Raw genomic sequence first — 27,906 nt, forward strand, 5'->3', positions numbered from 1 at the left:
TCTATTATAATTCGTTGTGAGGGGGCTTTAAAACGGCTCATGCCCTTTTCACCTCTGATTCTTTTTATTCCCTTGCCAGATTCTCTCATACTTCTCATCAAATGTTGGACTGTTGGTGTAAAAGTTAAAAACAATAAAAATCTGCAAAAAGGAATACAATATTGCCATCACCTGACTGCTTTGTGCTATTGCATACAATAGACTGTCACTGGTAAGACCTCCCGAATGGGTCACATTCTGTTGTGCCATGGCATTTTAAGTATCTGCTTCTCTGCAACTTAACTGATCACTTTTAACTCTTCCCCTGCAGAGTCTTTAAAGGGAGATCATTAAATTCAGATGAGGTGCTGGTTTGGGTGTGTGTTGGTGCGTGCATGCCTCGCATTAATGTCTGTGTGACAGCTTGACAAGCAGAGTTGAACTTTGTAGTTGGATGCCCCTTAATTAAGCAATATAGACAGGCTCAATCTTCACAGGAGATCTTCACTCCTTTCATCTTCCAACCTAGATCAGAATGTGTTGTGACTCAGATGTCATTCTATTAAAAACCCCTGACAAGGTGCAGCATCTTAGTATAGTTGGTAAAAAAAAAAAAACTCTGACCATGTGCAGATGTGTAAGGTAAATGGAAACAGGTGCACATGTGGACCCAGAGCCAGAACAGCTGAATGTAAAGACTGATTGCTCTCACTCTCTGCATGAAAGTGAAGAAGTGTGGTGAGAGTGGGCTGTAAGGTGAAGCTACTGTTTATTTCGCCTAAGGGTCGGTCTCTCAGTGTGTTACCAAACAGATACATTATGAATGAACATTCAGCATGACAGTAATAATAAATATGCTTCCTACTCACATCCACACTCTAACATTTGATTAGCTTGTGAGCGTACATGCTTGAGTGCACGTGCCTGTGTGTTTCATTTTTATGGGACGCAAAAAGATGAAGCACATCAAGCATCCATATGTATGAAATGAACCATTTGAACAAAGCTTGACCTGACTTGACTCCAACGCTATTCAATGGCTGACTTCAGTGGTAGACACTCAGGGAACCGTGATTTCTATGATGATGAACTACAATCCGTTAGAGACTGCCGAGTAGGGCTCTAAACACTGATCGTAGACCCACTAAGGTGTTCAATTCCTGAGACAAAAGGAGACAAAATACCGCATGGATTTATGGGTCTGCTGCCAGAACCGCACGACGCCAGAGGCAAAGTGGGCCTCAGCACCCACCTGGCTGTCTGGCAGCAGATTCAGGTAATAGCCTGGTCCAGCAATGTTGTGCAGAAAGGTCAATGCACATTGGGCATCTGGACACATTTGCTCTTGACTTTTGGTGCAGCAATATCCAAGCTTTTTGACAGAATGTTACAAACATTTATGTTTCTAAAGTGCTTGCTGAATGACATCAGATCCTGTATGTGCGTCACTGTGTAATGGTGCAAGCCGTCCATATTTTTCTGGACTTATATTCACACCTTTATGAATTCCTGCGCATTTACTCGGCGTGCGATAGATCCTTCGATGTGATAAAGGTACAGGTGTGGAAGACAACGTGTTGTTTTGCACAGAAAGAGCTCACTTCCAGCCTAAAGAAATACAGACACGACAGCAGGACATATATGCCGGTAGTGTTAACGCAGGAATGTTAGGATTAGCACATTTATATCCATAAGTCTAGCATCTCATTTCCAGGTTGTGATACATGAGAAAGGATGTGCCCCGAGGCTACTTGTACTGCTGTAGTGGGCACATGTGGCCATCTGTAAACTGTAGCTATGTGCACAACAGAAGGAGTGAGAGAGTCACATTTGTTAATGAAATAGTCTCAGTCTGCTGTCTTCCTGGCCAATGTGAAAGCCTTTTAATTAGGTGAGTCTCCGAGATCAGCAGAGGGAGCCACAACTCTTATCTAAGACTCCCTTTTCTTTGTGGAGACAAAGCGTGGCTGTCTGACAAGCAAAAAGGCAGACTGCAGCATGACCACCCTCACTGTCTGGACCGGGGCCTTAACAGTCTGAGAGGAGTATAAAAAAACAACAACAAAAGACATATTCAGGAAGACAAGTGCTTCTCTCAAGGTAAAAGTATCATCTTTGCAAAGACGTGAAAAGCACTAACTCTTTGTGACTATATTCCCCTCGTATATACATTAAAAGATTGAACGTAAATATGTTTTTTACGTTCAGGCACATACTTCTGAGTACACTGAAGCAGTAGAGTTTCACCTCTGCATCAATTTGGTTGTAAACTTAAATGTTCTCATGTGAGTACAAAAGTAACAACCAGTGATGATGCTAACCTGGTCTGCAGATTAGATTTCTGACATCAAGTCCAACCAGTCAGTCGTTGTATTGTGTATCCTCCTGAAATACAATATGCATTTCTTGTAATGGAAAGCTGATATTCTTTTTTTTTTGTTTCATGACTCTGGGACCAGACAGTTTTTAGACAACCTGCTGCTAAATTCTAGGAATACACGCGTCAAGAAGTCGTTTTCCAAAAGGCCTCTTTACATTTGTTTAATTTAGGTGTGGTGATTTCATTTTGTGAAGCCACAAAGTACAATGAGACTATCCAGAATGTGCTATGGCTTTAGAAGTTTCCTGTAGGAGTCAAACGCAGAAAGGTTTATGTTGAAAACAATACTAATCGTTTTGGGAGCTGCTGCTGATGTCTCCTGCTGCCCCTTCGGCTCTTTGTTTTTCATCAAAGCCTCTTACGTCTGGGAGGTCTCAGTGGGCTTCAATGATGGGCCTCCTTCCGTCTGACATAGTGTTTGCCCACAAGAGGGAGAGGGAGTTATAAGATTTATATACCAGTCCGTTTACAGCCCAAATATGACAGATGAAAGAGGGGGGGAAACTCAATATCTGAGAGATGAAATGTGATAAAAAATAATACAGCTTTGCTTTGATGTGCTGCATTTACTGTGGATCTGTGTCCCACCATGCCCTGACACACACCAACACACTGCGCACACACACACACACACTTGCAAGCCACAGCTGTATGTGACATGAGTAATACATCAGAGCACCCGAGGGAGTATCTATATATCCTGCTGGTGCTTTACTGTGTCTATTGTAAAGAGCTCGATCACTACTTCAGCATTCTGTCTGCAGGGTGGTTTGTGTATTAAAATCCTGCCTTCAGTGCATCACTGGTGTACTTTTAAATCAATGAGAAAACATTTACAGTATTGCTATCTCTTTGAGTGGTGAATGGTGTGAGTAAGTGCAGCCAAATTCAATGCACAGTGGAATTTCTAGACATTAAATTGAGTGCTCCTTTGGACTGGGGCTGGTCTTATAGTAACTGACGGAGGAGGATAATTTAGCTCAGGGTGGAGTAATCTGAGGACAGGAGAATGGATAGGAGATTGAATACAGTTTGGGGCCTTGCTTTGACACGTGAAAGATTGTCCAGAACACGTACCCCATGTAGAAAAAGCTGTGTGCATATGTTACAGTTATAAGATGATGCAATATTTCAAAGTGTGCTGCAGTTACACCAAACAGAACCCGCTGTGTTTGTTTACATGTGTGTGAGTGGTTAGGGTTCATTTGCGTGATAGGGATTGCATCTCTGCAGATGCCTAAAGGAAACCCCTGGTCTCTCCACCTCTTTGCTGGGTAGAAAACAGCCTGTCCTCTGTCAAGGTTTAGTGCAGCAAAATATTTTTCCTCCTCAGCCTCTCTCTCTCCGTAATGAAATAATGAAATTGCTCACTCTCCTCCTCTCTCTCCTCTCTCTCCTCTCTCCTGCTGTCCTGCGTGAGTTGACACATGGCCAGATTCTTTGGTGCAGTAGACTAGCTGAGTCATAAATGTTTCAGTGCACCCTGATTTATGGACAGTGATGTGGATGTGGGTGAGGCAGCAGGAAAAGCGCCAGTGTCAGCTCACTGATCTCAAAGAGACTATAGGCACATCAGGCCAGAGACGACCTGCTGACTTAAGATAAAGACAAAAACGCCACCGTGACTCATTTCTTACCTAGACATTGGTTTTGCAAAGTCAAGAGAAATTTAATGAGGTTTTATTGACAGGTCATGTTGAAAATGTGAAGCGTAATAGTGTCTGATAGACTGTGTTTCTTGTTTTATTTTTCATGCATTTGGATTTCAAAGGTTGGGTTGGTGTATTTTTGCTGAAAGAACCTTAAACAATCCAGACTTGCTGACTTTACTGGTTTGCTGCAGCACTCCTTTCCAGTGTATTTAGGAGTGATTCATCAATATGGATAGAACCAAGGGCTCTTTGGCAGCCATCAATGGGCTTTTTCCATTAACCTCCATTAAGATTCTGGTGAGAAAGGAACATTCTGAAAGAAATTAGCAAGTAAAACTATGTATCCATGCTTGTGAAAGATAGTCACAGAGCTTGGACATTAAATATAATTTTCTGCTAATATGTTCCATTTGTGACACTTCATTGCAACGGTTTCTGCAGGATTACAAATGAAAAGCTTGTTCTGGGTTGACAAGGCTTCAAGGCTTTATTAGAGTTCAATGCAGCACATCATGGATTTAAAGCAGTAAGTGAGGACTTAAGACATTTGAAACTGGGTATTGCACAGAGAGTCTGCAGGCATGTATTGGTGACTGTAAAGCACACAGGTGTTAGGGTTGCAAACAAATCTCCTCAAAGCAGAATTTCTAACTCAGACACTCACATCTCACATACCGGTACTATCTGATTACCGGTAGTTTTTATAATGTTACATTTCTTTGCTGCAGTTTGCACACATGCTGTTGGTCACTCAAGTTGTTCATACGGAGAATTTGTTCACCAACATGTTTTTTTTTGGTTCGAATTAGAGATATCTTTGTACATATAGAGCACCAGCAAAGACATCCTTCAGCTACAATTCCAGCACGTATTTTTAAAGCATTTCAATTTTAACTTTTTCATCTGTTGTTTTTCCATTTTTCTCTTCGGCCTCCACGTCTTCTTGTTTTTTTGTTTCCTCCTCCTCCTTCTCACCCTCTTCCTCTTTCTGTGCAGCATCCTCCTCTTCTTGAGGTTGGATCTCTTCTCCTCCTTCCTCCTCATCTTCTTCTCCATCCGCTGCCTTACCTTCTTTATTTAAAAAACCATGTGAGGGGAGAAAAAAGTTAAAATGAATTTACTACTACACATATATGAGCAAATAAATTAAACACACTAACCTTCTCCATCTGCTTCTTCTCCCTCTTCTTGTTTTTCCTCCTCTACTTCCGCCTCCTCCTCCTCTTTCTCTTCATCCCCCTCTTCTCCCTGATCTTCCTCTGCTTCCTCCTCCTTCTCTTCTTTCTGCTCTTCCTCTGCTTCCTCCTCCTTCTCCTCCTCCTCCTGCTCTACCTCCTCCTCCTCTTCCTCCTCCTCGTGAGGAGGGCTGGCCTCAGCCTGCTGTGCTTGGCTTGCGGATATTGTCTCCTCTGTGGAGAGTGATGAAGTATAGAAGCGGGAGCTCATCGGGTATGGAGCTGCAGAGCTCAGCTGAGACTGCAGGGAGAACTTTGTGCTTCCGTAGGATGGAGCAGCGTACATGGCTTGGGAGTAAACATTGAAGGACCCTGGTCCAGTCACATTTAGACGGTTCTCCTCTCCCTCAAGGAGGTTCCTAACAGAATCGGGAAAATATGACATCATGTAAATGAGAGGCGGAAATATTGATGGTATTAATTTGAATTACAACACAATTTAAAAAACTGTAAAGTGTGTAAAACTTTTACCTGTAGGCTGCAATCTCAATATCCAACGCCATCTTCACATTCAAGAGGTCCTGATAATCTTTCAAGTAGCGAGCCATGTCATTCTTGTTTCCTCGCAACTCTTCCTCCAGTTGACTTATTGTATCCTGTATAGACAAGTGACATGTGAGTGGAACACTCTGGGCTGGAAGCATATTGCGTCTCTTAATCATCGGGGTATTACTGTGTGCTCTATAAGTGGTCACACTGGCAGTAAGACTCATCGAATGCAAAAATACATTTACTGAAATCATTTTATTATGGAAATAGTGTCTTCTGGGCTTTTTCTGTGACTCACATGCAATGCAGAGATCTCAGCACTCTGTTTATCCTCCACATCCTGCAGTTGGCTTTCAAGAGCTTGATTCATCTCGCGACCGGCATCGATCTCCATCATCCTAGCTTTGATAAGCCGGCGGTATTCTCCAGCCTCAACTTTGGCGTTACGTGCACTCTCTGTGTTGTGAGAAGTGCCCACTGTCATCACATTCACCTTGTTGCAGAACCATTCCTCAGCGGACTGAAGGTTGTGATGTGCCACCTTCTCATACTGAACACGGATGTCACGGAGAGCAGCAGATAGGTCAGGTTTGGCGACCTCCATCTCCACTGACACCTCTGCGCTGTACTGTACTTGGGCCTGCAGCTCTGCAATCTCACTCTCGCAAAGGTGCTTTAGGAAGGCCAGCTCATCCAGCAGGGTCCCAACTCTTTTCTCCAGCTCAGCCTGGCCCAGTGTAGCCTCATCTGCTCCCTTTCTAGCATCCATGAGCCTGCCCTCTGATTCCTCTCTGCCAAGCACTTCGTCCTCGTAGCGTTTTTGCAGATTACTAAACACGTCCTCCATCTCATCCCTGTGGTCCTGGGCTGCTTGCTTCTCATGGTGGGCCTCATCTACAGCAGCACGGAGCTGGCGAATCTCATGCTCATACTGGGCCCGAAGGTTGGATGGCTCCGTGTGCCTCTGCCTGAGCAGCAGATGTTGAGTCTCCAACAACTTGTTTTGCTGTTGCAGTTCATGGACCCTCTCAATGAAGCTCACAAAACGGTCATTCAGGTCCTGCAGCTCAGCCTTCTCCTGGGTCCTAAGTACTTTGAACTCAGAGCTAACCTGGGCTGCTTGGTCAAGGCGAAGCTCAGTGACAGCTGCAGACACTGGAGCAGAAAGCACAGAGGAGTAGCTGGAAAAGGCTCGGTTGTGTGTTGGATAACTTCTGCGTAAAGATGCATAGGAAGTTATTGGGGCAGCGTGGCTGGAGTAGGCAGACCTAGATCCTATTCCTCCTCCAGCTCCATATCCTGCACTGCGCACAACTACCCTCCTCTTGTTAGAAGGGAAGTAAGGACCAATACCGGTGGAAGTCATGACTTGAGAAACGGTCTGCTCTATGCCTAGGAATGTAGCTGGGTTGACTGCACAGTGAATCTGCATTACACTGGCTTTTATAGATCCAGTAATGACTGTGACGTAAGCTATTTTTTGCAAGCATGCTGACAGAAGGAATTGATCAGGGTGCCAGCTAGCCAGTCTCAGCCAAGAGACCGATGGGGTGGGGTGACTGAGGATGAGTGTGGGGGATGGCGGAGGCGGGGATAAGCTGTGGAGCAACAAGGGACTGCAACAGACAGGGTCACTGAGGACAAAACAGTATACACGGTTACTCCTAAAAACTGCAGAAGTTCTCACAATTTGCCACAATAATTCCTGACAAAGATATAATGTACATGTTATGACTGTACAAACTCTTGAAATACTGCCAGATGGAAGAGAGGAGGAAACAAACGCCTGCTTCATTTTGCATCAACTGTCTGCTGTGTTAGAAAGAATATTAATAACACGATGACTATGTAAGTATCACAATTAAATGTCACAGCAAGCCAATGCAAGCAAATCAGCTAAATATCAAACTTGGTAAATCCTGTGATCAAATAAATACCACCTCAATCAGAGAGAAACATTTTCACTGGATTATAAATTAAAGGTTTGCCCTCTAGTGGTTATTATTTTACCATACAGGTTACACATTACACATGCTGACTATAAATGTATAAAGCAGAATGTATAATTTGTATAATCATTCCCAGGTACCTGGTTATTCCTTGATTCAGCTCATATGAATTGCATGTTTTAAAAAACATGCATATATCAGAGACTATAGGTCAGGTTGTGCCCTGCTGTAGCAATAGTGCAGGCTATTGAATATGTTGTTGCATATTTGAAAAAAAAAAATAGCCTTGACATTATGCTGCAAGGTGTCTTTTTTTTGGGCTGCCATAAATTAAGAGTATCTACACAAATTACCACAGGCTAATATATGTACTTTAAGATACGTTTTAACGATTTTGACAGGTTTGAAAACATGTTTTTAAAATTAACAAAATGTACAGGTCTATATAATTTTGATAATTACCTTGGTGTTCTTTTTTCTTTATTGCAATGAACACTTTCAAAGTATTTACCTTTGTGGTAAATGTCATTTTAGTGCTATCAGTATTGGGACTGTGGTTTCATCCAATAACATAATATATGATTGGTCACATGCATACACCCACAGCGTATTGACCAATGGGGGCCGACCTTACTAATTGGCGGGGAGCAAATCGCATGCTGTGACGCAAACAATCGTAATGTTAACAACAACAAAGGATGAAGAATAAATGAAGTTACAAACTTGCTTTATGCTCGTTTGTGACACATGTCCACATGTGACAGCACTGCTTTTTTAGATTTCGCTGCCTTGTTGTAGAAGTAGCAACGATACAAATGCGGTTAAAACGGGAATGAACGGTAAGTGGCTTTGCAAGTGACACCGGGTAAAACAATAACGTTAGCTCATATAATGTGTCTGCTAATGTCAGCCATCTCTAGCGGTTAGCTTAGACTAATGTGAGCTGTTAGCAGTTTAATTCGCTAACGTTAGCCAGAGAGGAGATTATATTTGCCAGCTGGTGTGCGGAGTTGTGTTCACCAGTGAAGCTTTACAATGTTAACGTCGCTTGCTCGGGACAAACTGCAGCAATTCCATACAGCAGTGCTAAGCTAACCATGCTACGTTTTGAGCATTTTGGTGAGGTTAGCGTTAGCTAAGTTAGTCGGTCCCAAGCCCTTCTCGATCAGCAATTGTGCCGAGCTATATCAGTTGACTACAGCAGCAGGTTGCATTGATCTTGTCTTTGGCGACTTGGGGTTTATTTAGTCAGAAGCTGTCACACACACTGAACACTACTCAAAATGAATGAATGAATATTATAGTGGCCTTCGACTAGAATTGGTAAATAAAAGACTAGGTGGATCAAGTCTTTGTGGGTGATTGTCCGGTGATGGGACATGCAACTAAATGCTTTTTTTCACGTAACGTTGCTTTATTTTTTTTGCTGAATTGTTGTCTTGCCTGCTTCTATCTTCCTCATTTTGTTTGGTTTCCATACATTTCTATAGATCCAATCAAAAGCTACAAACCGTGAAGGTGGAAGCTCTGCTTGCCAAGTATTAAAATGGTAAGGCTGTAAATCATTGAGTGTATCCTCTTTAGCTGTTTTGTTACAAACTCCCCCTCACAAGTTATATGTCTGACTCTTGTTCTGTGTTCTTTACAGATTCGCATAGCAGCACTGAATGCTGCTTTGACAGCTGCAGATGAGTCTCAAGACCCCTTAAGAAGTAGCAAGAGTCGGACAAAAGAGGCTCAGGTACTGACAGTATGCCGATGAATCTGCAAGATTAGGCCTATCCGCTGATGCAGACGTTGTTTTGTCTCTATAGATGTAAATAAGTTCTCATTTTTCTTCTATTTCCGTCTGCAGGAAGCTGAGGCGTTTGCTTTGTATCACAAAGCTTTAGATCTGCAAAAACATGACAAGTTTGTGGAATCTGCCCAGGCCTATCATGAGCTTCTCAAGACTCCACTGCTCAAAGAGGTAAAATAGCTCACAGTGTACTGTCCTGGCAAGGCCGTAATGCTCTCAAACAATCGCATTAACACACCCCGTTTAGTCATCGAGGACTGTCGCTTGTTTTGTTGTAGACCGAATTCTGCATGATATCCAGAAATTGCACGGATTTATGATGTGAAAGACCCTAATTAAAGCTTGATGAGTAACTTGTTTGGTTCTTGGTGACACTCTTGGATATGTTCATTTGTTATCAGTTTTCTGCTCTTGATCAGCTTTCCTTCATATTACTTGAGGTCTTAAGGTGAACACTGTGTTTGGTGCCAAATTTAAATGTATCCTCTTAATATTTTAGGCCATGCCCTCGGACGATCAGAAAGTGGGTCTCAAGCATCCCGGACTGATGTTGAAATATTCTACTTTTAAAAACTTGGCCACTATGGCTGCATTGCGGGACGATCTGGAGACTGCTATGGAGTTTTATTTGGAGGTAAAACAAGTTTAAGTTTAATCATTGTTGGCATTTCACCGCTTTGTGCTACTCAATGCTTCATTTTGACTCTGGTGAGTGTGTTCACACCACATATCTGCTCTGTTCTTTTCACAGGCAGTGATGTTGGATTCCACTGATGTGAACATGTGGTACAAAATTGGTCTGGTGGCTGTGCGACTGGTGCGCGTTCCTCTGGCCCGACATGCCTTCGAGGAGGGATTGCACTGTAACCCAGACCACTGGCCCTGCCTGGACAACCTCATAACTATTCTCTACACACTCAGTGACTACACCTGTATGTAATCCATCATCATAAGCTCTTCGCTCTATATCCTCTCTCATTACCAACGCAGAAGCTCAAGTATAAATAGATCACTAACTATCATCTGCATACGTTTTCCAGGCTGTTTGTACTTCATCGCTAAAGCATTAGAGCGGGATCATTGTTACACTAAAGGCCTGGTGTTGAAGGAGAAAATCTTTAAGGAGCAGCCCTGTCTAAAGAGGGACACGATGCAGATGTTCATGAAATGGTGAAGCCAGCTCACTTTTCTTTATTCCTCAATTTGTTAATGTGCTCTAGCTGCAGCGCTATACTTTCACATCACTGACAAACTTCTGTGGTGTGGGTCATTTGCAGCGATGTGTCTATTCACTATGTGGAAGTGGAGATGGAGGAAAGCAAATCCATTGTGGAGGAGGCACTGGAGTTACGGAAGCGCAGACAGGCTCTCTCTCCCTCTGAGCCAAAACCTGACCTTGTCCTGGTTCAGCCCATCCGCTGCCTCTCGTGAGTTATTTTAAATGTTCTTGTCACATTTGAGCTCATGTTATTTGTCTTTCCTAGGATAGACCAATTATTTCTTATAATAATAATAATAATAATAATAAAGCTAGAGAATGCAGAAACAGGATATTTTTAACTTAAATTCTTGGTTGAGCTCCACTGACATTAAAGTAAGCAATTTTGTGAACCTTTGTGTTAACCGTTTTCAGGGTCCTAATATCTAGTTTTGCCCAATATTTGTCTCCTGTGAAGCTGTGACCTCGTTTTTCCAAGGCAAGTTGAGCTAATATTAATCAACTGTTGTTGTATCTCAGATGGAAGCACGTGGGTGAGAGCCTTCTGGCAATGTACAGACATCAGACCACATGTGAGCCACCTCGCCCGAGTCTCGGCCGCAGAATTGATTTGTCAGAGTACCGTGACCCAAACTTTCTCCAGAACCTCCCCCAACCCAGCAGCCCCATCAGTATGGTTCAGACCACCGTGCTGAGCAGCAGCCCCAGCTCGTCCCTGCCGCCAATGGCCCTCCCTGAGCCAGTAGTGCTGCCCCAACCCAGCACTCAGCCTCAGATTGCCCCAGCCCAGACCACTGTGGAGGTCACCACTTCTGCTCCACCTGTCGGTAAGTTGTTTATAAAGAGGAATCTCGTTTTGAGCCACTGTATAGCTAATATTCTGTAAGATTCTATGTGGGGTTTTTTTTTTATCCTACTGTATGTTCACAGTGACAGCAATAGAAGTTTCACTGACGGATAAAGTGAAGAAAGCTCCGAAAAGGAAACGAGTTGTAGAAGACAGTGGGGAGACAGCCAAGCGGCGCTCCGCTCGTGTTCGAAACACAAAATGCAAGAAGGAAGAGAAGATTGATTTTCAGGAGCTGCTTTTTAAATACCTGCCTTCCAGGTATCTTAACCCTAAACCAAATATACAATGCATAAATCCATAACTCCTTATAGTTTTGTTGGTTAAAAACACTTTTTGCTTGTTTTCCTTAGGCTGAAGAAGTTTGATCCTGATGATGAGAGTCTGAGTAATCTCGACGCTCAGTGTGATAGGAAGGAGGACATGCAGCCTCTACATGGGAGTTGCCTCCCTGCTGACTCGGTTGAATACATGGAATCTGGTATGTGGTGCATTTTGGATATGTATTTAAAATACACTGTTGTGCCATATTGCTGTATTTATCACGATATAGGTCATTTCATATCTCAGTGACGATATCCCTATATAGCATGTTTTCTGGTAATTCAATGAATAGTTTGTGCTTGTTATACTCAATTTAGACAATAATTGTGTACCATGATATATCTGGATATATAATTTCATCACGATAAGTTTCCATTGACAAAAACAATAAATCATCTTATTGAATTATTGCCCAGCCATATTAACAAGCTGTGCTTTCCCTTCTACAGAGCAACAGGATGTCCACAGCTTCCTGCTCAATAATATGACCAATGGTGGTTTACTGGACGTGATGATGCGCTATCTGAAAGCCGTGGGTCAGAAGTTCACGGGGGAGTGGCCTCGGGGGCTGACTGCTGTGGTGCTGGAGGTCCATCAGACCTGGAGGAAGCACAGCAGTGGTCTTCCTAACCCTCTGCTTCGGGACTGCAGCAACCAACACATCCGGGTAAATGACAAGAAAACCGGTTAAATACTTCAACTTTATTAGTTAATTAAAGATCGTTTTAAATGGGTGAGACCATTTTGGAATGTCTACATACTCCAGAGTCTATAGAGGTTTAAATCTTCTTGAATTGGAACCAGAGACATAACTACAGTTTTGTTTTTTTAAAGTCATAATTGGCTATATATTTTGCACCCACAATAACCTCTGATAATCTATATCTGCTACATGTACAGGAAATGTTGGCAATGAGCTTGGCGTGTATGGAGTTGCAGTTGGAGCAATGGATACACAACAAAGGGAAGACTGGTAAGAACCAGTTGGCTAACCCTCATCCTCTCTGATGCATTACAGTGCTGGACTGCAGTGTGTTGAAGTAGCCGTAATCAGCCGGGGGGGGGAGGGGCTACAATGTCTGTTATTTTTTCATGTCATATCTCAAGCACTAGTACTGACTAAAGTTTAAAAAAAAATGAATGTTATGACTGCGTTTTGCATTACAAAAATGAAGTGACTGGCCTGAAGGGGGCACTGCTATGTCAGTTTTAAACATGATTTGCTAAGTATTGGAAAGTCGTATGGGGGGGAACAGCATGCTTACTCTTGGCTTGTTCTATATCTTTCCTCGTCCAGTGTCTCCCAGAAGAAGCAGCAGCATTTGTCCCAGCAGTGATGCAGCTGACTCCGAATTCCCTGGGCAGCACTTCCAGAGTGATTTGTTACTTTTGGCCTTAGGTTCATCCCAAAGAGACCTGTTTGAGGATGACTGGCTGGATGTTATGGTGCGCGTCTACTGGCTCAAGGCCCGGTTCTTGGCCCTGCAGGTAAAGTCTATTGTTTGTTGTTTATTTTTGCTTTAGCTTTTGATCACATGAGTCCTTTTCCCCCCTCAGCTCAGCCAGATGTAAGACTGTTTTTCTTGTCTTTTGTCAGGGAGACATGGAGTTGGCCCTGGAGAGCTATGATGTCTGTGTGGGCCTGTTGCAGAGCAAACCAAAGACCTCTGAAGGCAAACATTACACCATCAGCCTGCCTAACCTTTGTGTAGATGCAGCAATCTCTGTGGAGGAGGTCAGTGTGCTGGCTGATGAAACGGCTTTATTTAGTCAATTGAACGAGTTATAAAAAATGAAAATCTTGCCAGTCATTCGTTAAGATATTGAACCTCTAAGAGGTTCCAACTATTTTGATTGTGGGTTTCTTTTGTTTGTCTCTGTTTTTCTCCCCATGGACAGATTGACAAGAGGCTGAAGTCTCTGGAGCGTTGTCAGTCTTTGGAGGAGATCCAGCGTCTCTTCGAGTCTGCTGACTTTGACTCTGTTGTGCGCCTGCTGCAGCCCACTCTTAATTACGGCAACCGGAGTAAACCTTTGGAGTTTGTGAGCTCAGCGCCAGAGCGGCCTGCTCAGCTGATGCTACTGCAGGTTGGATGTGCTCCAACAATATTGACTGAACCTATGGATCTCTTGAAATGTGTTAATATTGACACTTCTTCATTGAATTTGGTCTCTCTCTCTCTCTCTTTCTCTCTCTCTCTCTCTCTCTCTCTCTTTCTCTCTCTCTCTCTCTCTCTGGCCTAGAACGCGCTGTTGAAGCTGCAGGACTACCAGCAATGTTTTGAGTGCAGCGAGTTGGCTCTGCATGAAGCCCTGCAGCAGCTCAACTCTGCTCCAAACAACTCTCCTCCTAGTAAGGAGGAGTGGGTCAGTACTATTGGAAAGTTGCTGGATGGCACCGAGATCTGCTTCATCAAAAACTCTGAGCTTCTAAGCAATGTCCCCCACTTCTCTAGTATGGCTCGACTAGCAAACAATCTAATTCAGGTAAGAAGGGAGCCGAAGAAAACACTTAGTTTCCTAATACATTTGTTAATGTGACACTTTGATAAGAAACTGATCTGATTCATTCATTGTGTTGCTGTTTTTCGTATTTTCAGCTGATTGATCTGAGCATGAACATTTCGGACGATCCCAAGGAGCCTTATTTCTTCTCGGTTCTGCCTTGGATCGTCCTGTATCGCATTATCAAACACGAGGAGGCTGCTTTCAACTGTATGCTTCGACAGCATATATCTGTAGGGGATGATGGTTTGTTGACTTCTTCTTGTTTTCATGCCTCTGGGTTTCCCTTGGTGTTTATGCCATGGTAGTGGTCACACCGAATGACCCTTTCAAGTCTTTTTCAGATGACTCAGACACTCCCATGCTGCCCTCCTCCCTGATGCTTCTGAACACAGCCCATGAGTATCTCGGACGTCGCTCCTTGTGCTGCAACTCGGACGGCGCACTCCTCAAGTTCTATGTAAGTCTGTTTGTCGACTCTTCTCTGCCTGTACTCTATTCTGACTGAATATGAATATGCAGCTTGCATATTTGCCTTTTTTATTGGTGTTACTGTAACTTAATGCATTTGTGTTAACAATTTGAGCAGTTCGACGGAGCTTTATTCTTATATTTGGTACAGGTTCAAGTTTTGAAAAAGGAGGTCGCAGCCTCTTCCAACAGTGACTCTCATCCCTACAAAGAGGAGTTGGAGATGGCCTTGGAACAGTGCTTTTTCTGCCTCTATGGGTACCCCAGTAAGAAGAGCAAGTCCCGCTACCTTGAGGACCACTCGTCTCCACAGGTCACTCACTCGCATGATTCTAAACATCTCTCTGTTCATGCCTTTTGAATTCATATATTGTAGTTAGGATGGCTGCTCAATTAATCAAATATTGATCGCGTAGCACGCGATCGACTGTGAACGTGTGCTACGCTCACAGAAAACTCTGCTGCTGTATCAAATCAAGCGCTTCCTTAACTAATAGCCAGCAGGGTGCAATCGAGCTTCACTTTTGGGAAGCGGTCATGCGACGTACTTTACAGCATCAGCCTGTGAAAAACCAATGTGAATGTGAGCCGGCAGTCCAGAGTAGAAGAGTAATACACTGTATATTGTTTTTTAACCTTATTTTAAAATATTTGTCCATCAGCAGGAATGTAGCACAACATGGAAGTGAAAGCAGTGTTTTATTGATTTAACTGTGAAAGTGCAAATGAAAGTAATTTGTCCCTAAAATCAATAAATAATCACGATCTCAATGTTTATAAACAATAATCATGATTATCTTTTTGGCCATAATTGTGCAGCCCGAGTACTTAGTTTCATGAACTTGAGGTGACTGCTGCTCGGAAGTTAATCAATTTAGTTACATACCGCAAAAGTCTATCTCAGCTATGCTTGCGTGACCCTTTTTTTTTTTTTGTAACCAATATTATGTAATCTAAAATGTGAAACAAACAAGAACACTCCAATGTGGCTGAGCTGCTATTTAGATAATAGCCAAAGGGTGTTAAAGAGGCGGTGAAATAGTGAGGAGGTGGTGAAAATGGCTCAAGGCTTTGACTAATTGGTATGATTTCTCACATGTGTTTGACTGCCAATGACGCAAACATGTGCCCTCATTGACCCGCACACAACACAGAGCTAAGCTTCATCCATTAATGCGGTTACGTGGGCTCGTAAGGTACGCACATCGGGTGTCATCGAATTAAAATTGAGGCGTTGAAATGCCAATAACGGTGTAATGCCATAAATTCACTGAGTAAGAAATGTGAACGCGTTTAGATCAACTGCAAACAACATACAGGCACAATCGCATCTCCTGCACCTCACCTACTGTTGTCCACTGCTGTCTCCACCTATTCAAGCTGATTTTAAGATGCAAACATGTTTAGCTAATCTAGCCTTGTGAACAGCTATATTCTATCTAGATATGAAACTCGGAGTCAATATCATAACTCTGATAATATTGTGAGATTGTAACCACTGGAATGACTCATGACACTGTGAATCTTGGTTGAGCCCCTGGTCTCTTGTATTTTTGTAGTGCATGTGTCCAGCCACCAGGTGGGTGTCATTTCAACAGTTGAGTATCAGTGCACGTAGAGGACTGACTGTAATTATGCAAACACAGTGCAAGAGGACAGTCTCCAGGAGATCTTGATACCACTCATTTGCTCTGGCGCTGTGTGCTGTACAGTGGACTGTGACGCCAATGTTTCCTGTGGAATCATTCTGTGTTTTGCAGGTTGAGCTGCTGTGGTGTGATGCCCTCTTCATGTTCCAGTATTTCAAACCAAAGTCACTGCCGGAGTTTGACAGCTATAAAACGAGCACAGTGTCTGCAGAATTGGCCAATCTGCTGAGGAGGTTTGCTGGCATCGCCCCCACAAGTGACACCCCCACTCTCACCATGGATGAAGTGGCAGCCTACATTGAGGGCATGACAGAAAAGGTCAGTTGTTAGGCCCACACTGAATGTGAGGAAGAGCAGTGACTCAGGCTTCCTAAATAGTTTTTGTCACTCTCTTAACTTCATTTGCAGGTTTGTCACAGAGAATCGTGATGTATTAAAGAATGATTTCATTTTGATCTCTTTAAGGCCCCATGCCTTCCTGAGGGTAGTGCTCCTGCACCTCCGATCATCAATGAGATCTACTACCTGCTGGCTGATTACCATTTCAAGAACAAGGAGCAGTCTAAAGCCATCAAGTTCTATATGCATGACATATGCGTGTGTCCCGACAGGTAGCTCATTGCTCTGCACTAGTGTCAATGATTATTCACATTACAAAACGTCTATTTATGTTATGAATATTAGCAAATACGTGTGAATGTGTAGGGTTTGTCATGTTGCATTTTACCATTATACATCAAGTGCAGTGACTTTACTCGAAACATGAATCTTTCCTCAGGTTTGACTCCTGGGCAGGTATGGCTTTAGCGAGGGCCAGTCGCATTCAGGAAAAGCTAAACTCCAATGAGCTGAAAAGTGACGTTCCTATCTGGAAGCACTCCCAGGCTGTGCTTAACTGCTTTAAGAGGGCTCTGGTAATAGACAGCTCCAACCTGTCTCTGTGGATCGAGTACGGTACCATTTCATACGCGCTGCACACATTTGCTTCGAGGCAGCTCAAGCAGTGGCGCAACGAGCTCCCCCCAGAGGTGGTGAAACAGGTGAGGTCCATGTTAACAAAGTTATCTTGGTGCTAATCTGTATTCCCTGTCAGTTCATGTTACGTCCACTTTGTGTCAAACGGATGTCGCTTCCATCCTGTCATTTTTGCTTGTTCCACTTGTTGTTGTAAATTGATCGATCGCCTTGAGCTGAAGGTGTGTGGGTGTGTGTGTAGATGGAAGAAAGGAGAGACTCCATGTTGGAGACAGCGTTCCAGTGTTTCCAGGGAGCTTCCCGTTGTGAGGGTGACAGTGATGAAGAGGAGTGGCTCATTCACTACATGCTCGGGAAGATCTCTGAGAAACGCAAACAGCCTCCTGTGGAATATCTGCAGCTTTACAAAAAGGTAAACAATGTCAGGTTAGGAACTCAAGTTTGACCTGAATCTCTCATCTATGTTTAATAATGAACTTAATTGTTGAGGTGTTTATTTACTCTGGTATGAGATAAAATGTGTCAAAAAAAATGAAGGGAAGTATTTAAATAAAGTGTTTTAAGACCCCGTGGCTGAGCTGGCAGTTTGCAGCTCAGGATGCTAACAACGCTAACCGTGCAAACGACTCCAACAGCAAACTTATCAGCTGTAACCGCCGTATGAGCGCAGTCCAGAGATGCTGCCATAAGATAGCCAGTGGGGCACCTTTGCATGCACGAATATACTATATACAGTATATGAATGCTCTGAATATCGGATAGAGAACATTTTAAAGGATCCTGATAACTGATTTTAGAATTGTAGTAGGATGCTGCTCTCTCACTGGGCAAATACAGAAATCTCGGGTTCTTTAAGCTTAAAAGGTGATTTCTAACATCAAAATACACTCTGCATACAGTGTCTGTGATATTCAAATGAATGAATTTCCTTGAGGTTGAAGTCTTGATTTAACAACCTGTACTTTGTTTTTCCACAATGAGAAACATATTTCTAAGTGCTTCAGTTGAATGGACAATAATTTATAGAAGTCAGTGAGGTAAGTAGGGAACATTTTATATGATGGTAAAAACCAGCAGAAATAATAACCGTACTTGAAAGAATATTCCTCCGGTTGATTGCAGACTGTTCTCTTGCTCTCCCGGGAGTTGTTTCATAACCCGCCTACAGAAACAGAGATCGCTGCCCTTCCGCCCTCGCAAGATGTTTTTTTTTCTGAGCGAAGAATGTATGGAGTTAGTCATCGCTCTGTTGTTCTGGTTAGATCATTGGAGGCAGATGAACCTGTATGATATTAATGTCCCGGAGGTCAGCAGAGGATGAGTGGGGCAGCTTGAACACCATGAACCCTGATGTCCGTACACATGGCGGTCCTCTACCTCTTACTGCGCTCCGTCCCTCCATTTGATCCGTTCATTTGTAAAGCCAGATGATTGTGTTGGTGACTCTCTCTCCTCTTTACATTTATAGGCAGCCCACTATCTGCATGAAGAAGCTGCTAGGTACCCCCGGAAAATCCACTACCATAATCCTCCTGACCTGGCCATGGAGGCCCTTGAGGTGAACTACATGTTGCCTCTAGTTTCTAGTTGTCACATTGGTTGTGTTACGTTGGATAACTGTCTGAAGGCATTCACGTTTAAACACATTGTGCACAAGACTTTTGTTTTCTGACTTCTTTCTTCTAGTTGCATTTCCGTCTCTGCGCCACTACTCTAAAACTATTAGAGGGGAATGTGCCTGATCTGGAACACGAGCTCTTGTTCGGTATGCTGGTCGACGCCGCTATTGGGCCATTTGCCAGGGGGGAAGAGAAGAGCATGCCGAGCATGCCGAGGTCCCTTGAAAAGTAAGATACAGAGATATAATCCAGCAGGAATTACGATAAACGCATTCAGTCTCACGGCTGAACATTCATCCTCAACGTTGTTCTTGATTTATTGCAGGGAGAAACCCCCCTCCATGACGGATGAAGACTTTAATTGCTCGTCAGTTTGCATAGGAAACGTCCTCGGCTCCTCCCATCTGTCGGCTGCCACCCCAGGTCTGACATCCCCGCCTTACGTGGCCACGCCGTTTGACCATGATTACGCCAAACGCAAAACTCTCCGACGGCAGCAGTGGCAGCAGCAGCGGAATGAGGAGCAGCAGGCTGATGGTACAGTCCCAGTCCTAGACACTGTCTCTGGGGTTGGGCTCTTTGCCCTTTCTGCACTGGGACAGGAAGCCCACTGGGGAGTGCGCAGATTGCTAATCACCATGCTTAATGGCTTTGGTTTCAGTTACAATGATCCCCATGCACCGGGTGATTGGGATGTGGTGAAATGGGCAATATGGCTTCTGATTATTTGACTGATTTGCTATGCCTGACAAAGTAAAAACAAATGGATTTGGTGTGTGTGTGTGTGTGTGTGTGTGTGTGTGTGTGTGTGTGTGTGTGTGTGTGTGTGTGTGTGTGTGTGTGTGTGTGTGTGTGTGTGTGTGTGTGTGTGTGTGTGTGTGTGTGTGTGTGTGTGTGTGTGTGTGTGTGTGTGTGTGTGGAAATAACATCAATGTCTAGTCATTGCTTGATGGCTGGTCTTATTTTCTTTCCTTACCAATCATCTTGACTCTCCTAATGTATTAATTGTTGCTTTGTTATAACTTCCTTAAGCCGATAACATCGCAGCACATTCTTAATGATCCTGATTGTTGCTTCACTGTGTGTTGGTTGAACAGAGTGGAGATCCCTGATGCTAATCCAGAGCACTTTACTAATAGTAACCAAGGCCTGATTACACTTATTATATATTCATCAGCAAGCCTTTTTATCCTGCCTTATTATTATAACCTTCATTTAATCAGGTAATGTATTGAGGTTAAGATCTGTTTTGCAAGAAGCCCTTGTGTACAGCAGCAGAAATGAGAACAGAGATGAGACGCACAACAAACCAGCAAGTCAACGCAACAGTTTAAGTTCATCCAATTGGATGTTGTGTTCAGTTGAGGTACCGTACTCTACACGGTAGTTGTGATAAACAGGGAGGTTTTCAGTGTACTCTCATAGAAATATTTACTTTTCTCATGAAGCTGGCTGTAAAAAAAGTTGAAAATTACTGTTTTTCAGAAACAGACTTGATGGTGACATGAGTAAGGTGTTAGATGTGCTTTCAGTAATGTACATGTAGTAGTGTGTGTGTGTGTGTACGATGAACATTATAACTGACCTTTTGAGTCATGCGCATCGACCATCTTTCATGTGTACTCTTGTACAGTGTTGAAATGGGAATTGTCTTTGTTTCTCTGAGAGTTTTAGTGGTATTGTTTTATGTCAGATGTCAGAATTTACATGTAGTCGTATATTTACACATTCAGTTAAAGCAGCCTGGATTTAGATTTACATCGCTATTACTTGCTGAGTATTGTGAAACGTAAGCTTAAATGCTGTTTGGAGAAAACCGTCCTGACCATTTTTTCCATGTGACAAAAACCGTGACGTCTGTTCACCCTCCCCATGTGTCATGTTTAGCTTGAATGTGCAAATAACGCAGCCATATTGCCCATGTTGCCAGTTTTGTCACCCTTTCCGGATTCCTTCCTACCTACCTACCTGCCTGCTACCTCTGTGCCTGCTTGCTTTTACCACCTGCTTTGCCATTTTATATGCATGTGGTTCTAATGGGGTGAATGTCTCCACGACTGGACCAAGTCAGGCCTTGTATCACACTTCACTTAACTGTCTGGTGTATCATGTGGTTACATCCTATTTATTAAGTGTGGTGTGGGGCTAATTTGACAAAAAGTCAAACTCTCAAGATATTTCAAAATCTGACGTGAATCATGTGTGTTGCTGTGTTCCACTAATTGGATATAATTTCCAATTATGGCCAATTAGTGTGAAAATGTCAAGCCAAGAAGATTGTGGCTGGCCTGTTATTGGCAGGTGAAAATACCCCTCCATGCACATGTTGCTTGTAGTCCTGCTTAAAGGACAGCAAGGTGGCGAGAGAGTGGGGCCTGATTCAGACATGACTTTATCTAATAATTATCTGGAAAAATGCTCCTTTTTATCGTTTCCTTTTAAGTATTCTTTCTGACATTTTCAGCAAAATGACAGTAAATGCCAGCCAGAGGGTCTTCCAGGGCTGTGAGTGTCTTTACAGCTTTGCTAAAGAGGCAGCTCTAGGTTGTATCCACTGATCATATCACAGGTCTTATTCTTTTAAGTTTAGGTGAGAAATATTGATCTTTAGAAACACTTGCACTGCACTTATAGATATTTTTGTCTGAATCAGGTTCAACATTTTCAAGGAGAGTGGCATCGAATCTGTATTCAGTTGTCAAGAAAGGTAATTTATTGTATTATTTTTTTAGGGGAAATTGCAGATTTTTAAATATAAATTCAGAGATGCAGATTTCTTTTGGATTATATTTTAAAACCAGCTCCCCCATATCTTCAACAGCCTCACCAGAGTTTGACCATGATTACTGCCTGCCCAGGTCTCCAATGTGGCTGGCTTCCCTGAATGGTACTGTTTTTCAAACCCACCAAACTCTTTAAGAGGCCTTTTAAGATGTTTTAGATCCTAAATGAAGTGCGTTATTGTGGGAGCACACAGCTGTCAGTTTACACAGACCTTACAGTGTCATTATAACTCTGCTGTTAAATAATGACTGTGAATCTGTTTTTCAGAAGTCCCCTGTGGGCATTAGTCACTGAAATAGCAAAAGCGTATTGCCCTTCTGTTTCTGTTGGCTACAGACAGCTCCCTGCCAAGGACTGTATTTTTGCCGAGGCTGCACAACATGGCAATTAAGAGAAATGCTGGTATTTTGGTTTTGGACCACTTTTATCCTTTTTAAAACAATTTGTCATTAGGGATGCCCTAATAAGGATTTGTGGCTCATGACCTATTCTTGTTTCATAATTATATATATTTGTTTCTCCCACATTATAACAGGCGATGTTTGGCATTAAAAAACAAGAGCTTGAAAAGGCCTCCACGGCATGCGGTTAATGTCTGCCATAACACATTTTGGATAATTGGTTGAAATTTATGCTATACTGTCATCTTAATTTATTGACCAATGAAAGATTGTCCCTCCTGAAATTACAGTATAGTCCCCCCCCCCCCCCCCCCCCACACACACACACTTTTCGGACAGAAAAATAAATCCTATTTGTATTGTCTATTTATCTATGATGTGATTTGTCTTGATCTGGGTCCAGACAACTGGTGACCCATGATGTGTTTTTTTTGTTTTGGCAGACCGCAGTCAGGACAGCGAGGTGGTGATGCTCTCTGACTCCAACTCCACCCAGGATGCCTTCACAGATCCCACCAGCTCACAAGACAGCAGCCACAAACCTGCTTCTGGGAAAGCCAGTTCATCCTCATCAGAAAGTACGACTCCTGTGAAGGACGGACAGTTCGCATCCGAGGACACAGGTACACTCGGACTGTACCATTACATTGTCTTAGCTGAATGGAATCAATTTATATCACAATTTGCACAAAAGTACCATATTTAAATGTGCAGAAAAACCTATAGTCAGATGTGGCGTCTTGATGTTTACGTGCTCCATATTAAGCAAACAGAACACTGATCTAACATGCAAAACTCAAGTCCTAAAGTCTTTCATTTAAATCCTGCTTCAGTGCCACATGTAGACCATTCTGGCATCCAGACGGAAGAAAAAGTTATCCAGGAAGTAGTAGAGGCTGTGGTGGTGACGCTCCCCGAGGCTTCAGACCCCAAGGTCTCCGTGGAACCGGTCCCAGCCACTCCTCCAAAGCCATCCCACTCTCAACAGGCTGCTCCTCTAACCCCAGCCAGTGAGGGGAAAAGGAAGCCAGAGCCCCCCGCCGAGGTGATCGAGGTGCCCAAGGCCCTGCCCGCAGAGCTCGGAGACCAGAGACGAATGCTGGTGGAAATGTGTGTCCGTGCTCTCTTCCTCTGCCTCGGCCGCTTCCCTCAGCACTACAAGAGTCTCTACCGCCTGGCCTTCTTCTACTCCAACAGCAAGACCCATCAGGTCAGTCTACCCCCTGTTAATTGATCGCACTAGTCCATTCTCATTGCATTTCAAAGGCCAAGTCATACATTAAACCTAAGCGACACGCCTATAATCAGTATCCTCCTGCAGAAGATGGGGCTTGCTAAGAATTCCTACAATTTCCTCAAAGTACAAATGAACTTTTACTTTCATTGTTTTAATGACAAGTATGGCTGTCGGGTTTTGTTTTCGGGTCTGTGAGCTCTGCAGTATTACACGAGTTGCTGAAACAGCCTGTGTTGGCTATGAGGCTCTGTGGGCAGAGGTGTGCGTGGGTGGTAGCGCAGTGCTCGCTCAGCCAGTTTGGCACAGTGAGGTTGAGCTTTCCTCTGGTGGCATCCTTCTGTCAGCGCTCCATTTGTCCAACTTTATTTTTTAATTGAGAATGGCTCTTTTTACATTTTTACATTGTATGTTTTATAATATGCTCATTTGACCTCAGTGTGCGGCATCATGTGTTTTATGTCTCCCTAATTAGCTTCAATACTTTTTTTAAGTTAATATTATCAATAATTTCCTCGAGGCTCAGTTAAATGTAGAATAACTTTTGACGGAGGCTTACACAGGTGCTGCTTCACTGGCAGTGACTCGATGTCACAGTCAGTTTTATGTGGTGGTGTTGGCACAGGTTGCTTAGCTGCCTTCACACCCAGACACATCCAGTGTTAACAGCGTCTGAGCCGCCTTTTGTTCTCAGGACAAACTGCTCCTCTCACATCCACTGGCCAGCTTCATCCTCACTCCAAAGATGGAAGGAGAGGGAGCCTGTACTTTCCTGCTATAGCCCACTGGGTTAGTGAACGAGAACATGAGGTGGCGTTAGCTTGCTATATTCTCAACCAGGTCTCTGGTGTACACACTGAATTGTGAGTCATCACTCCGCAATACGAGGTCTGCATTTTCCTGATTTGCGAATGAGCATATTTTGTCCTTTTTTATAATATATTAATTACTTTGTTTGTTCATCACTTCTATAAATCATTTCTGATGAAGGAGGCGTCTCCCCTGGGTTATCTAATACTGCCGTGTGTGTGTGTGTGTGTGTGTGTGTGTGTGTGTGTGTGTGTGTGTGTGTGTGTGTGTGTGTGTGTGTGTGTGTGTGTGTGTGTGTGTGTGTGTGTGTGTGTGTGTGTGTGTGTGTGTGTGTGTGTGTGTGTGTGTGTGTGTGTATAGAGGTGTGCATTCAAATTGATGTTGTGTTTTTTTCATTTATATATTTATTTATTTATTTCCCGCCACAGAACCTACAGTGGGCCCGAGATGTGTTGCTAGGAAGCAGTGTCCCATGGCAACAGCTGAAGCACATGCCGGCACAAGGACTCTTCTGTGAGAGAAACAAGACGAACCTCTTTAATGTAAGTCTGTTCAACTCGGGTCCTCCTCTACACATCGTCATGCAAACTATTTAATTTCGATAGATCATCGAGAGCGAGCTATGCCGAGCGTATCCAGCACATAACAGATAATAACAAAAGTAAATCTATTAAATGGTTAAAAAGCACCCGCAGACGGGGGTGAAAGGTCATCGGAGCAAGTCTGATAAGGTCCATAGGTCCAGACCAATAATAAAGGTGGCAGATCGACAAAAATGTATTGTATTATTTAGAGATGCCGTTGCATATCACAGAGTGCAATGGCGAGTGACATACAGAATCTAAAGGTTTAGGAGTGGAAGCAGCAGCATGTCTACAGACCACATCTTCATAATCCTTAATTGCTTCACACATTTTCAAGATTATGTAATCACTCCATGTATTGGGAATCCATTATAGTAACTCCAAAAATAGTTACGATGTCATTAACATTTTTGGAATGTGCGGCAGAAGTAATAGAAAACATTTCACGTGACGAGGTTTCTTAATGTGAGTTTCAGGGAAAGTGTTTCATAAAAGATTTGACTTGGAAATGGAAATCTCTTCTTGAAATCTAATACATTTATGCATTATTTTCACTCAGAATTGGTATAACGGCACATTCAGGGTACTTTAAAAAGTATTATTCCAGAGTTAAAATTGTCACCTGGGCTAAGCCAAGGTTTCTGGGTGAACGAACACTAAAATATTCACTCTTTTTTCAATTATCACCTCTGGCTGAGAATCATTTCACACTTGGTTTAGGAACATTTCAGAACAAATCCTATGCCTTTTGCAAACATATGTACAAAGTGCAGAAGAAGCACTGTTCACAATGTAATGTGCTGGACTCTAAAATACTCCTGAATGTGTTGTCTTCTTACTCTAAAGTTAAGCGTCATCATAAAACATACTTGCACAGTAGCAGCTGCTGGTGACTCCCAGAGGAAGAAGCAGTGAAGCACTGGAGTGTGTCCTCACGTTTGTGACTAATGAGCGAATGATTGGCGTACTACTGTTGGGTTTACCCTTTTCACACATTATTCACGTAATTCAGTTGGATGCACAAATGATCAGCCCTAAATATGAATCACGAGATACATGCGGCGCTATGAATACAGTCGCGCACACACACAGTGGGGGGATTGTTGAATTATCTGCCTCTCACAATTACAAGGCCTCTGCTGGGTTCCAGTGAAGGAGATTACTGACTGAATCTGTCATCTGTTCTGCATGTCAGTTCATTTAACTCTTTTCACTTGAAGCAGATATTATGTCTTTTCAACACGTGCAGAAATTGGCCTTTTTTTTTTTTTTTTTTCTATTTGTTCCTTGTCAAAGCCCAAATGCACTCACCTTTGTTACCGAGCAGATAACACAAGCAGAACGTCACATCCTGTCAGCGTTGTCCGTGTTCGGGGGAATATTTTGGACGTTTGATTGCGTAGGCGCGAGAGTCAAATGAAGGCTTCTGGTAGCAGACGGTAGAAGCGATGTGGGCCAGGTCTGAGCTGGAGGAGAGCTCTGCAGCGCTCTGGCTCCCACTGGGTTCTCACAGAGCCCCTTCTGGAGGCAAACCTGCCACCCTGGCAGACCAACTGTTGGAGCTTAACTGTTCCCTCGCTCTTCACTACCACAGGACAATACAGATCTTTCTAAATGTTCATCAAACACGCTGGTTTTCATTGAGTCTATGAGCACTGGGTAGTTAGTAAATTAACAAAGTTGTGGAAACGCAGCCTGTTAGTTTGTGAGCCTCATGAGTGACGGCGCTTAATTGCGAGAAAATCATTGTTCATAACATGTTTTACCAGGTAGAAGTGGATTTTGAGGCAGAACTCTTAAAGTCAGCTTTTCTAAACTGTGAACTCATCACTCATTGCCGTGTTTGAAAGATGTATTGTAAGTGTTCGAGTTATTTCTCCAGTGTTGTAATGACCAGCGTGAGAGCTGCCACAAAGGGTGTTGATCACATATTAAACATCTTGATGTCGAGAAAAGTTGACTCTGCTGAGTGCGTACCTCAATGAGCCTGTTGGAGATCCCTAATGTAGGTCATAATGCCCTACTTCTTTCTCCCTCTTGCTTTGGCTGGACTGCACTAACTGGTAACCTATATATTGCTGTTCAGAAATGATCCAGACGAGGTTGTGTTGCATAATTGATTGGTGTGGTTGTCGGGATGAGTGCTTTCTAAGAGGGCCAGTTCACTTTTAAACCAATGATCAACTCATAATTCTGTATGTAGTTGTTATTGAATTAAGTTACGGAGTCAGAAGTATAATTAATGTTGTAATATGTCATGGTATACTCTTTTGCGATACATTATTGATACATTGACATTTGCGTTGTGATACTTGTTTTCCTGTATTTTTATTGACCTGTGTGCCAGTTCAGAAGCCTCAGACTAAGGCGGCGCAATATTACATGGTGATATAGGTCATTTCATATCTCTATAACAATATATATCATAATAGTGTGATGTTTTTTGGTAATTCAATAAACCACATGGTTTTTCTCTTAAATGGATGACAAAGGAAAAGTGAGTATTTCGGTATTATCACCATATTATTCCACTGAAAGACGATTCATTGTCATATTTAATTATTGCTCAGACTCACTACTCTACTTACTGCTTCATTTCAGCTGCTTGTATTAAAGCTCTTTATAAAGCAGTCAATAAACCTGCTTTTTGAGGAGTAGCTTGGATTCTAAGGGTACATCTTCCTCTTGAATTGCACAGATACTCTTAAGTAACACATACCCTGGGTAGACTATTGCAAAATCATCTCGTGTTGTAACAATGGCATCATTGTGGGTAAGTTATTATCAAGGAATATGGTAATGCAATTATCCCCTATCCCTTTTGCAGAATGTCAGGGCTGAATCTAATGATATTGGCTTTAATGGTGCCGTAATAACAGGCCCTCTGGCTGCTCAGGACTCCTGTGTGTTCACTCTGGCACGATGTTCCCTCCCTCCCCTCGACCAGACATACACATACTCTTGCTTACATATTCTTCCACCCACTCACATGTTCTCTCTCT

At 43.0% G+C, this 27,906-nt stretch overlaps 2 protein-coding genes across 3 annotated transcripts in view; one reads left to right on the forward strand and one right to left on the reverse strand.

Annotated features, from left to right (window-relative positions):
* Window positions 1-4,484: 4,484 nt before the first annotated feature.
* On the reverse strand, window positions 4,485-7,167 carry neflb (neurofilament light chain b; the record flags this gene model as incomplete). Of its 2 annotated transcripts, none has more annotated exons than XM_079271127.1 (4): window positions 4,485-5,079; window positions 5,172-5,605; window positions 5,718-5,842; window positions 6,034-7,167. In XM_079271127.1, the coding sequence occupies 4 exons, from the start codon at window positions 7,165-7,167 to the stop codon at window positions 4,886-4,888; spliced, it is 1,887 nt and encodes a 628-aa protein (XP_079127253.1). In that variant the 3' UTR covers window positions 4,485-4,885. The 2 variants fall into 2 exon arrangements, with proteins under 2 accessions (XP_079127253.1, XP_079127252.1); XM_079271126.1 differs by having other exon boundaries at window positions 4,485-5,082.
* A 1,217-nt stretch (window positions 7,168-8,384) lies between these two features.
* cabin1 (calcineurin binding protein 1) overlaps window positions 8,385-27,906 on the forward strand; it is a 33,099-nt gene continuing 13,577 nt past the window's right edge. The window contains exons 1-30 of the mRNA XM_079270401.1: window positions 8,385-8,523; window positions 9,175-9,233; window positions 9,333-9,425; window positions 9,540-9,653; window positions 9,982-10,116; window positions 10,234-10,414; window positions 10,523-10,652; window positions 10,760-10,909; window positions 11,221-11,528; window positions 11,632-11,809; window positions 11,902-12,029; window positions 12,322-12,539; window positions 12,773-12,845; window positions 13,170-13,360; window positions 13,470-13,607; window positions 13,772-13,960; window positions 14,117-14,359; window positions 14,473-14,623; window positions 14,722-14,837; window positions 15,000-15,161; window positions 16,609-16,815; window positions 16,963-17,108; window positions 17,276-17,537; window positions 17,714-17,884; window positions 18,941-19,030; window positions 19,159-19,319; window positions 19,417-19,628; window positions 22,720-22,899; window positions 23,110-23,486; window positions 24,749-24,862. Coding sequence (XP_079126527.1) covers window positions 9,231-9,233; window positions 9,333-9,425; window positions 9,540-9,653; window positions 9,982-10,116; window positions 10,234-10,414; window positions 10,523-10,652; window positions 10,760-10,909; window positions 11,221-11,528; window positions 11,632-11,809; window positions 11,902-12,029; window positions 12,322-12,539; window positions 12,773-12,845; window positions 13,170-13,360; window positions 13,470-13,607; window positions 13,772-13,960; window positions 14,117-14,359; window positions 14,473-14,623; window positions 14,722-14,837; window positions 15,000-15,161; window positions 16,609-16,815; window positions 16,963-17,108; window positions 17,276-17,537; window positions 17,714-17,884; window positions 18,941-19,030; window positions 19,159-19,319; window positions 19,417-19,628; window positions 22,720-22,899; window positions 23,110-23,486; window positions 24,749-24,862 — 4,821 coding nt within the window. The 5' untranslated portion in view covers window positions 8,385-8,523; window positions 9,175-9,230. The remainder of the gene's footprint in view (window positions 8,524-9,174; window positions 9,234-9,332; window positions 9,426-9,539; window positions 9,654-9,981; window positions 10,117-10,233; window positions 10,415-10,522; window positions 10,653-10,759; window positions 10,910-11,220; window positions 11,529-11,631; window positions 11,810-11,901; window positions 12,030-12,321; window positions 12,540-12,772; window positions 12,846-13,169; window positions 13,361-13,469; window positions 13,608-13,771; window positions 13,961-14,116; window positions 14,360-14,472; window positions 14,624-14,721; window positions 14,838-14,999; window positions 15,162-16,608; window positions 16,816-16,962; window positions 17,109-17,275; window positions 17,538-17,713; window positions 17,885-18,940; window positions 19,031-19,158; window positions 19,320-19,416; window positions 19,629-22,719; window positions 22,900-23,109; window positions 23,487-24,748; window positions 24,863-27,906) is intronic.

The sequence above is a fragment of the Melanostigma gelatinosum genome (genome assembly GCF_949748355.1).
Source record: "Melanostigma gelatinosum genome assembly, chromosome: 6".
Taxonomy (NCBI): domain Eukaryota; kingdom Metazoa; phylum Chordata; class Actinopteri; order Perciformes; family Zoarcidae; genus Melanostigma; species Melanostigma gelatinosum.